We start from the raw sequence: 15,025 nt of genomic DNA on the forward strand, positions 1-15,025 counted from the left end.
CTTAAACTCAGAACAGAGATGCCACTGGGGCATAGTGACTAGGACTTTATTCTAGGGCACTGAAATTTAGAGGATGCTGACAGAACTCACATTCCTTCAGCAGCCATAGAAACAACTGGATTAAACAGCTGTTTAATAAGAATAATTAATTTCAGAGATCTTCATCCCAACCTTTTACCCTGTCTCTGACTTGCTGTGTCCTGGAGGCTGATGTCCTGAGCCCTCTGTATCTTCTACCTCAAAATTAATTTGTCTTAAAAAGTTGATGGCAATTTTCTTGCTGCTTGACTTGTTTGTGTCTTGTGATACTTGCCCCTGGTGTGATAAATGTTTGCTATGGCTCTGCTTAGAGGCAACAGTAAGTGAATTATGTATGGATCATGTCAAGTGTATCATTTGAGCCTGAGTGCAAAGAACAAGTTAGGATGTAGTGGGAAATAAGTAGAATCAAAGAATTACATAATGAAGAATGTCAGCGCTTGAAGGGAACTTAGAGATCATCTCATCTGCTCTATTCATTATATGGATGAGGAAACAGAAACTTAGAGTGGATTATTCAAAGTCAAATGATTTCAATAGTGATAGACTTGGGATTCTGGGAGCTTCTGATTCCTTGTCTGGTCTTTCTCCTAGTTCATGATTGGCAGTAGTCAGTCAATAAGCTTATTAAGTGCCAACCATGTGCCAGGCACTGTGCTAAGTGCTGGGGATACAAAAAGAGTAAAAAATCAGTCCTTGCTCTCAAGGAGCTTATAATCTAATGGGTAGTGATGGTGGCAGCTCTTGAGAGGGGCTGGAATGAGAATGAGAATCATGCAGAAGATGTGGTAATTGGGGTACATGCCATACATTTAGCTATCCCAACTAGAAGCATTACCACTATCTCTTCAACAGTTAATTGCCTCTGTTAGTAGGCATCCCCTACTCCCCATCCCAACTGTTTCAGCTAATAGACTATTAGGATGGATGTTACATACAGGTGTCTGTATGTGTGTATATATATATGTATATACATAAATATACATATGTATGTATGTGTGTGTGCATGCACACACATACCAATACACACACACACCCCAACACACACACACACATACACGGAGCTCCTGATGAAGGCAAAGGATAGAGTGGAACAATAGGAGCAGTGGTGCCTATTTATCTAGCACATTTATAACCTAAACCTATCTCTTTATTTTGACAGGAGAGAGCTTTTTTTTGACATGCAGAAGTAAAGAGGAGGGGAAGTAAGGGTCATGTGTGCCATTTATTTATGAAAATTTTTATTGGTATCTTTCATTTTTATGTCATTTATATGTTCTAATCCAATATACCCTTCCCACTCCCCTAGGTCCATTCTTTATTACAAAGAGTTCTTTTATTTTTGGAAGAGGGAAGGCAAAGCAGTTGGGGTTAAGTGACTTGCCTAAGGTCACATAGCTAGGTCTTCGCTGTAGCCTCTAGATATTTTTCTCTGGTTCCTCCTGACCCTTCTCTTCCTGGCTTTCTCCATTGTGTGACTTTGTCCTCCATTTTCCTGTCAAGTGTCTGAGGCTGGATTTGAACTCATGTCCTCCTGTCTCCAGGGCTGGTGCTCTACGCACTGCACCACTTAGCTGCCCCAACAGAGTTTTTTTAAAGAGAAAAATGATTCAGCAAAATTAACCAAGCACTAAGTAAGTCCTGTCATGTTCCATACCCGTAGATGCACTCCGCCCTCTTCCTGCCACTTTCAGCAATGGTATCTAAATAGTTATTGCTGCTTCTTTCTACCCTGAACTTTGTCTTCACTGAAGCCTTGGCAAAATACCTGGATGGTGTAGGCAGTGAGGAGGAAGGAAAACTGGAGAAAAGAAAAAAATGTTTGCTACTTTTAAGAGACCTGTTTTTAATCCATTTGTTGCTATTAGCCCATTTCAGTCATGTGTCTGACTCTTTGTGATCCCATTTGAAGTTTTTTGGCATATACTGGAGTAGTTTGCCATTTCCTTCTATAGCTCATTTTACAGATGAAACTGAAGCAAACAGGATTAAGTGACTTGCCCAGGGTCACGTAGCTAGTAAGTGTCTGAGGACAGATTTGAACTTACAAACTTGACTCCAGGCCTGGCACCCTCTCCACCGAGCCACCTAGCTGCCTTTATTCTTTATGCCTAGCATATATTAAGCTCTTAAACAAGTGCTAGTTGATTAAATAAATGAATTCTTATCCATATATCTCTTCCTCCTGGAGATGACCTCTTGACCCAGTAGATTGAAGTGGAAGGGTTTCCATGAGTGCAGAAAACCTTTTATATGCCCAGGCTGTAAAACTCAGGATTAGGAGTTTTGATTTTGTATGAGAGGAACTTGGAAGCCACTGCAGGCTATTGAGAAGTTTAGTGATAGAATCAAAATTTACCATGAGAAAAATTAACTCTTGTTGTGCTCAGGACCGTATAGAGCCAGGTTGGGCTGGAGGTAATGGTAACAGACCAGGCAATAAGTTTGGAACCTAGAGTAGAATTGAAGCTAGAGGAGAGGAAAAGGGAAGGACCAGAGAAATATCATGGTGGAAGAATTGGCAGGAAATGGTAAAAAACTTAGTCAATGATAACTCCAAGGCTTAAGAGTATAGAAAAACATGAATTAAAGATAATCCTTCTAGCAAAAGACAATGAGTTGTTTATGACATATGATTTAGGTGGTTTTTGACATCTAAATGGAGATGTCAAGAAAGACTGAACTGGGGAAAAAATTAGTGGTCTGGGATAGAATTGCAAATCTTTGTGAAAACTATGTTTCAGTGGTAATTGAATTTGTGTGAATAGATGAGTTCCCCTAGGGAGTAAATGAGTAAGGAAAAAAAAAACCAGGGAGCTTTTTATAGGAATGTACCTCCTAGCCTAACAGAAGGAAAGAGAGGAGCCAACAAGAGGCAGATCTAAATTTCCTCCTGTGGGAGGGGCAGGTGTGGTCTCTACAGTTATGTTTCCTCCTCCCAACTTGCCAGATTGGACTCTATAAACTTTTAAACATTTGGCTCTGACTCCCTTTCTCTATCGTAAATACTAGGTACTACAGACTGCTCCTCCGCCCCCAACCCAATTACTTTTAATTGCCTTGAGTAGTATCCCCATGTGATTGTGTATGCCTGCATCTTTTATGGAAATGGCCCCAGGGTCTGTCTTCTTCACTGTAGCCTCTAGATATCTTTCTCTGGCTCCTCCTGACCCATCTCTTCTGGCCTCCTTCATTGTATGACTTTGTCCTCCATTTTCCTGGCTCTGTTAATGCTCCGAGTATAGGATTAGATACGCACAGAGATGTGCATCACCAAACTGATCTTATTTTTATGATGGTTACCTTGACTAATCACAACGACACCCTGAGGTTTCCGTGATAATGAATGTTGCGAAGGCAAGGACTCTTTCTCCTCTTAGTGACCTGGAATTGCCCTCCACAGATATAACCACCCTCAGCTTTGGAATGCCTTTTCTATGTAATCCAGGAGCGGAGTTGCAGTGGGGAAATTTACCCTTTTAATAGGGGAAAATATTGCCCTCGTAAGTCTTTATGCAACACACTTTAGCTTAATGTTCACTTACTGATTCAGTTTTATAACTTCCATATTGAGTGAATTAAGTCTTCCATGCTGGTAGTTATTAAACGAGTGATAAGTGCTTTATAATACAGTAAAGGGTGGCCTGGCTGCTTTATATTTTCCTAGGGAAATCTGTTACCTGAAGGATAGCTCTCCCAGGATGCCCAGGGCAAGTGCTCCTGGACACAATTTCTTTTTGTTCTTATTGGGCTTTTTCCAAATGATGAGCTCTAGGGAACACTACGAGAAAAGTGGGCAGAGAGAGGGTCAAAGAAGATATCTCTTCCCCTGCCTTGGGCTGCTCCTTCTCCTATAGCTGGAGAAACACCAGATTTCCCATTGTTCTATCCTGGTTCAAGGCCAAGAGAACTGGTTTGGTTCAGAAGATTTGTGGGGAAGGCTTCTATTTTGTCTATCCTCTGTAGATTGCTAGAGCAAGCCAAGTCTGCCCCGAATCATATTTTTTCTTCTAAGAACCACAAGGGCCAAGGCATACTAAATGTTATAGAGTTCACTTTATTAGCTTTTGAACTCATAGAAGGCTGGAAGAAACTCTCGTCTTGCTGCTAGTTGCTAGTCCCACTAACACTAGGCTGTCAAGTACTCTTTGATTTACTTTGAGATCACAAGGGTTAAAGGATTTTTATACCTAAACTCTTAGACTGCATCCATTTGTTGAAGGCCTCTCAGCCTCCTGATTGTTGCTTTTTGGACAGGTGCTTTAAGCCCTGGGATTCAGGTAGCCTACACAGGGCCATTGCCTCTTGGAAGCTCTTGTTAGCTCCAGGATAATTTCTTTTGTCTTCTTCTACAATCTCAGGGAATGGGATTTCTCCTATTGATAAGCCCTGATGTTGCTGACAATGGGATCTTGATGTTTTGTATGTCCTTGTACTTCCCAATTTTTATCAGGCTCTCAGGATTGTGGGCTTTGAAACATTATCACTGAGGAGGCTTAAGTCCATGGTGTCTGTGAGTTTGGGTGGAGTATCATAGCTATGGAGAAGGGACTAATATAGAGGAGAATAGAGGCCAAAGTTGATTTTCTCTGAATTCAGGATGGGAAAATGAATAGCTGTTTTCCTAAGCACAGACCATGATTTGATTTTATCTCAGAATAAATATTGCTACTATTAAAATCTTTCCTCTTGAGGAAATGTTTCCAGAACAACTTTCCTCCATTGCCACTATATTACCAGTTTTTTTCCTGGGCTCCTTGAGATAATGGAGTAATGGGCTCCATCCACAGTGACTTGCCAACTTAGGATAATCAGCTGAAATCATGGTAGTGGCAGGTTTGCAAGGGCATGGACTAACCCAGTTTAAGTGTCAGGAAATGGAGGGACTCTGGAATGTCCCAGGGCACTCCTGCTCTCATCCTTCTTCTCTGAAAGGATTCAGCTTATGAAATATCCCTCTGGAACAAGATGCAGAAATGGAAGAAATTCAGCATGATTAGCATCCATCAATAAGACTTTAGTAGCAAGGGTTTGGGGAAAGCTAACATGGAAACTATTACTTCTTATTCAAATAGTTTTGGGATTTCATTTAATCATTAAATGCAAGAGTTAGAAAGCACTTCAGAGAACATCCAGTTCAATCTGTTCCTGAACGAGAATCCTTTCCACAACATCCTCAACAAATGTAGCCTGTGCTAGAAGACTATTGGTCACTGGGAACTTATATCCTTTGGAGACAGCCCATTCCACTTTCAGGCAGCTTTAATTCTAAGGGAGTTTCTCCTTATATCTCGGTAAAATTTGCTCCTCTCCAGTTGCCACATATTCACACTACTTATGTTTTCATGAGTCCAAGCAAAATAAAAATTCCTCTTCCTCATGGCAGCCTTGAAAATAACTATCATGCCTTTTCCTTCCTTTCTCCTCCACACCTTCCACTCCCAGTCTTCTTTTCTTGAGGCTAAACATTTCCATTTGTTTCAACTGATGCTCGTGTAGCAAGATTTCAAGTCCATCCCTATCCTGGTCATCCTCATCTTGACGTGCACCAGCTTGTCAATGTTCTTCCTAAAATCCTACACAGAAAATGATCACTGTACTCTCACTGTTGTTCGATTAGGGCAGGGTAGAGCAGGATGACCATCTCCTGTGTTCTGGATACTATTCTCCCATTAACATAGCCTAAGAGGGTTGTCTGTTACATTAACAAGAAGAGAGGTGATAATATTGTTGTACTCTTCTCTGGGTAAGCTTTCTAGGTTGTCGTTTTGAATTGTTAAACCCTATTGAGTTTGTAGTCTATTAAAATCTCTAAGTGTTTTTTTTTTTGTATGAACTGTTGTTGATCTGTATATTCCTCATCCTGTATACATGCAATTGATTTTTTGAATCCAACAACAGGACTTTACTTTTATGCCTAATGAATTTTATGTATAGCAAGGTCCTCATGAGTGTGAACAATGAATCCAGTGAAATGGTCACATTATTTGAATTTGGACTGCATATTTCCACAGGGCTGGAACCAATTTTCATATTTTACATAATTATAACTTCTAATAATGCGAATATGAATACATGCAATCACTTCATGGGGTCCATTATATGTACCAATTGAAGTCTAGCTGTAATTAGATTCAGTCTATTGTTTTAGCCTGTTGAGATTTTCTGGGTCTTGATTTTGTCTTCAAATATATCAGCTGGCATCTGTGTCATTTGCAAATTTAATAAGCATGCCATGATAGAGCAAAAACAAGTCCAAGGACAGATCCCAGGAGGACTAGGGATCCCCCTTCAGGTTTCCATCAATACATTAATCACTATGGATCCAGTCACTCAACCAATTCTGAATGTAGCTAGTCGCAAAATCATCTGGTCCCTCTCTCTTTGGATGGATATAGGGTCATGTCACAAGATCATATTATATCATAGGATATAATAAGAACTTATCAAATGTCTTTTTATCATCTAGTTATACTGCATCAATAACATTCCCCATATTTTAGTTATCTTGCCAAAAAAGGAAATGAGTTTAGTCTGGTATGATGTTATGTTGAAACCATGTTGTTTCTCAGTAAGTACTGCTTTCTTTTCTAAGTGCTCTCAAACCATGGGACCTTGGTACCATCTGGGAAATGGTAGCACCAGTGCCTTGGGGTGAAATGGAAAGAATCCCGTGCAGGTTAAAATCCAAGTGTCCAGAGGGTGGGTCCATATCTCAGTAGAAGGGGTAATAGCAAGCTTATACCGGCCATCATTATATAGTGTGAGGAATTAAGTACCACCCCTCCCAACTATATCTATGTGAACATGGTCAAGATATAACTTCCCTTTGGGGCAGCTAGGTGGTGCAGTGAGTAGAGCACTGTCCCTGGAATCAGGAGGACCCGAGTTCACATTTGGCCTCAGACATTTGACACACTTACTAGCTGTGTGACCTTGGGCAAGTCACTTAACCCCAATTGTCCTGCCTTCCCCCCTCCAAAAATAAAAAAAAAAAAGATATAACTTCCCTGAGCTTTCATTTCCTCCTCTAAAATGGGGAATGATAATACCTGCCCTGCATACATCACAGAGTTGTTGTGAGATTCAAATGAGGTAACATGAAAAGTGGTCTGCAGTAACATCAAATGTTTGTTACAGTAAAGCATGACATAAATGAAAGTGTTTAGGATTGTTGTTATCATTTAGATGTCCCATGTGTTCAGGTGTGTGTGCAGAGGCTCCCTCTCCTCTAGTAAGAACTCCACAGCTGATCAGGACATTAATCTGCCTGCTCTAGGTTCCTAGCTGCGAACTGCAGGATTTGAATTGTCCCTTTTGCACTGCCTGATGGCTCTTGCTGCTTGATTGGGCAACGCTGCCCATTGGAATGCTGCTGTTTCTTTCTAGACTTAGTCTTCTGTCATACCAGGGTCACCAAGTTGAGACAGAACCCACCCCTTGGTGCTTTGGCTCCCTGGAACCTGCTTCCCCACAACAGCTGCAGAGGTGTCTGCGTAAGCAGCATCTTCCCAACCCCCTTAGTGTCTGTGCACTGTGGAGCTTTTGCTCCAGACGGTTTGTTTATAATGCTAAACATATCAGATAATTGAAAGCTAATGCTTCTGTCTGGATCACTAGACATAATGCTCCTGGATAACAAATCAATTTCCTCATTGCCCTACAAGATGCTGGAGTCAAAAGCGCCACTTACACATTCCTTTCTGCATGTTGACTTATTTGGGGGCCTTGTTGGGATCTCAGTCTTATTTCATAATGTGACATCAAAATATAAACAGGCCACTGGAGCCAGACTGGCTGCCCAGTGCTCACCCTACCAGCTCTCTTGTCATTTTTGGAATGATCTAGGCAAGAAGGCAAATGTCTCATGGGGTCTGCCCTGGATAAATTCTGGTGGGAACATTGCAACTACATTTGCCTCAAGGAACTACCTATCTTTTCAAGAGCAGGGTGGATATCATTAAAGGTGAGAAATCTAAGCAATCTCAGCTCCATCTCTAGCTTCCTTACCTAGGCATCTGCATAGATACATCTTTAAAGATGGACATACTGAAGACAGTTCTGGCTGTGTTTATATGAACACCTGAAAATCATGATTATACCTCATTTATCACTTATGCAATCTAGAACCCAGCTAAAGAAACAAGAGAGAAACAAAAAAAAAGTCTTTGGGTTGCCAAAGTAGATGTTAGCAAGTGCACACTTGAAACCGCAGTCATTTTACCCATCAGACAGCCCCCTCCGCTCCACACTCAGAGCTATTTACCTTTTCATCAAACCCAGTTCCTAGTGACTTAATTAGATTGTTTCTCAGAACACAGAATATGAGAATCAGCAAATTACTGGGGAGGAAGAGGAAGAGACTTAAAGCTTGTTGTTGGAGATGACAAACAGGGTGAGCAGCTGATAGTGGGAGAGGAGATAGGAAAAATATAAGGTGTAGATACAAAAGTTTAAAAACACAGCAATCTGGGGCCATTTAGTGTAGGGGTAAAGAGTCCAACATAACTCAATAGGCCTTAAAGCACCACTCTTTCATAGGGCAGTAATGGTCATACTTAATGAAGATCCTAAATTGTCAAGAATAGTTGAAATTACATGCAGGGGAACATATAATAAATTTTGGAAAGATTTCCATCCAGAAGAATTAAAATAGATCATACTTAAAGGGGCAAGTCAGCAATCTGTAAAATTCACTTATGTAGAACAGTTCATTCCCCAATGATACTGAATAAATGGGGTATGACTGTGTCCAAAGGAACAACACTTATGTGTATACTCAACCAATACAAAGCCATAGGCAGAAAAGTACACTCATGCCCAGGGGAACATCTGCTTATTGGTAGGTCTCTTAAAAATAATTGTTCACATTTACCATTTTACAGAGTATTTTAAGGTTTGAAAGTACTTAACATACATGATCTCATTTGATTCTCACAAAAAAACCCTGTGAGGTGGGTGTAATTATTATCCCCATCCTACAGAAATAAACCTAAATCTCAGAGAGTAATTCGCCTGCAGACACGCAGTGAGTGCCAGAGGGGTAGATCCAAATACAGGTCTTAATGACACTGTATCCACTATGTTACATAGGTGAGCACATTTTGCTTTCATATACTCCACTCCAGGGTCTGTGGTCCCCAGGGGAGTTGGCACTGCTCTAATGTGACATGTATCTTGGCAAAAAGTTCTATGAGGACACCCAGAAGTAGGAAGGAGAACTTCAAGAAAGGTGTGAGCCAGACCCTAAAGGAGGATAGTTTTAAGGAAGAGGGAGTGGTCTATTCAACAAGCTGAACCAACTGTTTTAAAACTGCCTGCCTGCCATATGCAATCCAGGTTAGACGGCAGAAAGTTCAAAGACCATTGAAAACTATGAAAATATCTTGGGATCTTGCAATTATGAAGTCAGTGGCTTGTGGAGTTAGATTAAACTGTGACTCATTTTCATGTTATCTGGAAGTGATTATCTATCTATCAATCTATCAATCAATCAATCAATGTATCTATCTATCTGTCTGTCTATCTGTCTGCCATAGTGAACTCCTAAATGAGAAAACTTCTTACACTAAAGCAGATCGACACCTTCTCTTATATCTTAGAGCAGAGGTGTCAAACATGCAGCTTGTATATCCTGTGTGCTCCTGAACCAGATTAAAATATAATTGGGATTTTTTTAAAACAAAATAATTAATTATTAATATTTAATAATTAATAATTAAAATACAATAAAACATAGATAAAACTAACATCTAGCTTTCTAAGTCAATATGTGGCCAGCTGGGATCTTTACCTAAGCTTAGGTGCTACTTGTTTCTATTTGAGTTTGAGTCTCAAAGAATTTCCCAGAGCACTGAGAGGTTGTGACGTAACCGTGTACCCAAAGTCACACAGCCAGTATATGTTGGACAGAGGACTTGGCATTCCTAGGTCCTGGGCTGTCTCTCTATCCCCTGTGCTAGGCTGCCTCACAAATATAAATTTATATATACACAATTGTTTATAGATAATTACATATATATGAGTAATACATATGTGCTATGTATATATGTGTGTATATGTATACACACATAATACACATGTATGTACACATCCATACACACATATATGTATTTATCTACACATATATCTATGTACACATGTCCATATTCACATACCTGTGCATCTATATGCATACATGTGTGTGTATATATATATGTAATATATATATGTATATAACAGAACATTGAAACATCATCATAGTCTAAGGGCAGATAGAAATGACTTTGGAATAATATGCTTTTCTGGATTATCTGTGTTGGCTTCTAGTGTATTTTGATGTAGATAATTGAGAGATCACCCTAAATGCAGGCTGCTTGACTAGATTATGCTCCCCTAGGCCTGGACTTCTACACAGCCTCATTGATGCCTGGCTGTTCCCTCACACTGTTTTACTAGTTTTACTCTGACAATATCTAGAAGATACAGAGCTTCTCTCTGACCCCATTGAGAGCTACTTATGCTGAGCTACTGCAGGAGGCCAGTCCCTGTCTGGAGAGGGCAACATTGCTATTAATAATGTTTTTTTCTTCCTCTCACTCTCCCTCCCACTAGAGCTCAGATAGGTTTGCACATTTGCTGCTGATAAGCTGGTGACTTTGACAGGGTTGGGACCCATGTGATGATTTTAAGGTGGTGAGGAGAGATAGAGGGTAGAGGTGGAGAACAGGGATCATGGCACTATGAGATATCTGCTCAGGATGTGGCAGCTTAATGCTCGGAGAAGAGAGCATTGGGCCTGGAATCAGGAAGATGTGAGTTCAAATCTGTCCTTAGATACTTACTAGCTGGGTGACCCTGACCAAGTCACTTAACTTCTGTTTGCCTCAACTGTAGGATGGTGATAACAATAGTACCTAACTTCCAGGGTTGTTGTGAAGACTAAATGAGACCATATTTGTAAAAATACTTGGCACAGTGCCTAGCTCATAGTAAGCACTATATCGTGCTAATATTCCCTTAACGGAACAACGTAAATGTCTCTACTTAGTCCATGAAAATAGATAGAAGGATGGAGGAAGAAAAACTTTCAAGATGGGTCAACTCATGGAAATGCCCCTTTTGTTGTTCAGGTAGTCCTCAAAGCTAGAATTAGCCAAGGATCCCCTGCTGGTATTTCTGCCCAGGGTAATCCTTATTAGTAAAGAGGAAGGGGTAAATTCAGTTTCTCATGGGCACATCATTGCCACAGAGTGAGGAGGGGGAATGGTTTAAGGGAATATGGCACGGCTGTAAAAAATTGCCATCTCAAACATTGAAATTATGTAAGACAGATTAGCATTTTTCCCAACACTTTCCACATTCCTTTGTATGTATACCCCCTCAGTTTGTTCTCATCCTTGGGGTACTTTCTTGGACCATTTTTGTGGTAGATACTCTATTCAAGATTTCTCATTCTCTGACTTTACATAACTGATTCAGACTCTGGGAAGATATCTGATCCCATGTCTGATCTTATGATATGTGTGCTTAGGCCAAGGGCTCCATTAAGAAGTCAATAGACTTTTTTTTGGTAACGAAATAATACTGATTTGACCTGAAAACTTTATGAGAATTGACTATGAGTTTATGCGAGCGCATATAGAATGAGGATAGTAGTACAGTTGTGCCCCCCTAAGAAACTCCCTGACCAGTTAAACTAGAATTATGGCATGTCTGATCTCAGAGGGAACTTAGAGAAAGATAATCTAGTCCAACCCTGTTATGGTATAGATGAGGAAGCTGAGGCACGTATAAGGAAAATGACTTGTCCAATGTCTCACAATCATCTAGTTTCTGACTCTCAATCTAGTTTTTTTCTTCTATACTACACTACCAGGGGAGATTATTTTAATTACCAAAGGCTTCCTTTAAATGTTTTTCTCCCTAGGGCTTATTTGGTTTTGTTTAGAGATTATTTATTCCTTTGAAGTGATAGAATAGTGAGATAGGAGTTGGGATAGAAGCAGAGAGTGTGAAAATTTTACGATAGGTGTAGAGATTGGACCCTAGGATTTCGTTCTCAGAAGGAACTCAGGCATGAGGATATGCCCTCTATCAAAGCTGATCAACTGGTGCCTGTTCGCAGTTTTTCTGGCTTAGAAAGTTGCCTGGGAGTATTGAGAAGTGAGTTGCTCGGCTCACGCAGTCAGTATGTGTCAGAGGTGAGCTGGGTCTCGCTGACCTCATGGCTAGCTCTCTGTCCACTAGGTCACACTGCTTCCAAAGTGTTAGGCGTTACTGACAATTGAAGATCAATAAGAAATATGGACACTTCCATGCATCTGTGATCTCATTGACGGGGGTATTCCCTTCACTGATGCAGATAATAACCATCGATGCCTTCTCATCCCATGTGACTCTTTTCCAACTCCTTCCATAAATCCTCCTCAGGGAATTCATACAGTTTTTTTGGGGGGCCTTCCTCTAGGTCTCTTGACATTGCCTAGATACAAGTGAATGGATGAATGAATGAAAAAAAATATTTACATGTAACTTTGCTGTAGCATACTTATTACATAAAGTGAGGTACATTTGAATGGGAATTGTTCTATTTGAACATTTAATATGGCTCTGGAGAATATTATAGTCTTGTGTGTGGGGAGTTATATTCCTTTCTGTCCTTATTCTTAGCCAGATTTCTAGTCCCAGTAGGACCAAACAAAGCAAATCATTGTCAGGCGGCTTGTGATGAGGCCATCTCAGGACAGAGATAGCTTGAACTGGGATTGGGCAGTATAGGTGGTGCAGTGGATAGAGCGCTGGACCTGGAGGCAGGAAGATCTGAGTGTGAATCCTGACTTAGATAGTGAAGTGTGTGTTCTTAGGTAATGTGCTTAATCTTCAGTTTCCCAAACTGTAAAATGGGCATAAAAATAGCACCAAGGTCACAGGATTTTTGTGAGAATTAGTATGAGATCACACATGTAAAGTTCTTTGAGAACCACAGAGTACAATATAAATACTAGCCATGGTGATAGGTCCTTGACAGGTATTCCTAGGAAGGGCTTCAAGGGAATGTGAAGTCAAGTAGATATTCTCCACACTTGGGCACGGAATAGCCTTTAAATGATGCCATTTTCCCAGGCAGTGCCCTATATTCTCGTGGTCTTTGTTAGGGTTGGCAGTTGATGGCAGATGATGGAGGGGAAGTAAAAGACTAGCAAGTTTAGAAAATGATGTCTGTTTTAAGAAGATAATGGAAAAATACCTACTACTCTTTGGTGGAGGACTTTATATGAGAGAACCCAGATCTCCTAGGAGGCAGATAAGACATTTGGACTCAAAATCAAGAGTTACTCCTGAGAAGGAAAAAAAAAAAAGCTTTCTTGTTTTGGGTTCTTTGGTTCTTACACATAACATGGGGACTGATTTTTTTTTATGTTGGATGGTTGCCAAATGAAATAATAGGTCTTTCTTTGGTTTCTACTACATCTGTTGGCCATCTCACGAAATGCCTCCATTAGTCTTTTTGAGTTTTGGGATTGAGATGGTTGAGGGTACCCAAAGCAGTTATTATCAGTTTCTGGACTCAGAGGCTGCGTGTTATCAAGCCAGTGGCAAGACTTTATTCCTTTGTCTGTTTCATCCATAATCTTGGTTTTATCTACTATAATACTACCAAAGCTATCCTGTGACATTTATTTATTGTTGTATCCTAAGCACAACTCAACATGGACAGGAACTACTGCAACAATAACCAAAAAAGACTTTAAGTCTCCTAAGTGGGGAAAAATTGAGTCAGGGAAGGCTGGCTAGGGACTCAAGGCTGGGTGGGGGCGAAGAAGGCTTACTCTATGAAACTGAATATTTTCCTGAGCACAGAACTAAGCTCTTACCTTTTATTTCTCCCCATAGACACATAGAGAACTGGCGGAGCTTACATACACTCAATGCAGTGGACATGGAGCTCTATACTGGACTTCAAAAGCTGTGAGTATGAAGGGGTTTGTACTGAGGTCTTCCCTGGGTGCCTTGTTGGGGTTGGAGGGGAGGTAAGCTTTCCTGTCTTCCAAGACTTAGAGATGCTTGCTAAGAAGTGATGTAGGAACTCCTTTTCTCTTGAATATATACCTTCTAGTTATAGAATCTTAGAGCTGGAAGGATTCTAGAAATCAACAGGTCAAATCTCCTAATATCAGAGAGGAGAAACCTAAGTCTCTGAGTGTAGATGGGATTTGCTCAAGGTCACAAAACTAATAAATCATGGTTAGGATCAGATCTCCAATTTCCTAACTCCATTACCAATGCTTTATCTATTACACTGTGACAAAACTAGTAATACTAATGTTAACTAGCCCTTTAAGGTTTGCAAAGCACTTTACAAATATTATCTCATTTTATCCTTCCACCAGCTCTGAGAGGTGGGAATTATTATTGTCATCTACATCATATGGATAAGGGAACCGAAGCAGAAAGCCATTAAATGATTTGCTCAGGGTGTCACATCTAGTTAGTGTCTGAGGTAGAATTTGAACTTAGGTCTTCTTGCCTTTAGGTCTAGCATTCTATCCACTGTGGCAATTAGCTGCCTGATGTCTACTTGTCTGCCTGTTGCCTACGAGTTGTTCCATGTCTCCTACTGCTCTTTTTCTCTCTCTTCTCTGAGGGGGAGGGGGAGGACCTTTAGGGACTTTGAGAGACATTTAGCATTGGTGAGTGGGAGTGATGCCCAGGAAGAGGCTTGGTAATGAGGTGTTTAGAGAAAGGGAGGCACTGGACGGGAACTCACCAGCCAGCAGAGCTGAGCTAGGTCATTTAATCATTTAGCCTATGTCTCACTTCTTCCATGGACTCCATGCTTTCTACCTACTTGGTTAAATCCCTATCCATAACCAGTTTAATTTCTACCACTTCCTTTTGGATGAGGGAGCAGAGCTCCCTCTTATTCTTGTTTCCCTTAATAAATTCTTATAGACTGATTATCTATTGTAGCTCAATTCGTTTATTCATCAAATATTTATTGACT

The 15,025-nt window shown here is 40.5% G+C and overlaps 1 protein-coding gene across 1 annotated transcript in view; it reads left to right on the plus strand.

Annotated features, from left to right (window-relative positions):
• Positions 1–15,025, plus strand: part of LOC118829619 (NT-3 growth factor receptor) — a 164,297-nt gene that overhangs the window by 64,478 nt on the left and 84,794 nt on the right. The window contains exon 2 of the mRNA XM_036736568.1: positions 13,915–13,989. Within this exon, the coding sequence (XP_036592463.1) occupies positions 13,915–13,989 (75 nt within the window). The remainder of the gene's footprint in view (positions 1–13,914; positions 13,990–15,025) is intronic.

This window comes from Trichosurus vulpecula, chromosome 8 (genome assembly GCF_011100635.1).
Source record: "Trichosurus vulpecula isolate mTriVul1 chromosome 8, mTriVul1.pri, whole genome shotgun sequence".
Taxonomy (NCBI): Eukaryota; Metazoa; Chordata; class Mammalia; order Diprotodontia; family Phalangeridae; genus Trichosurus; species Trichosurus vulpecula.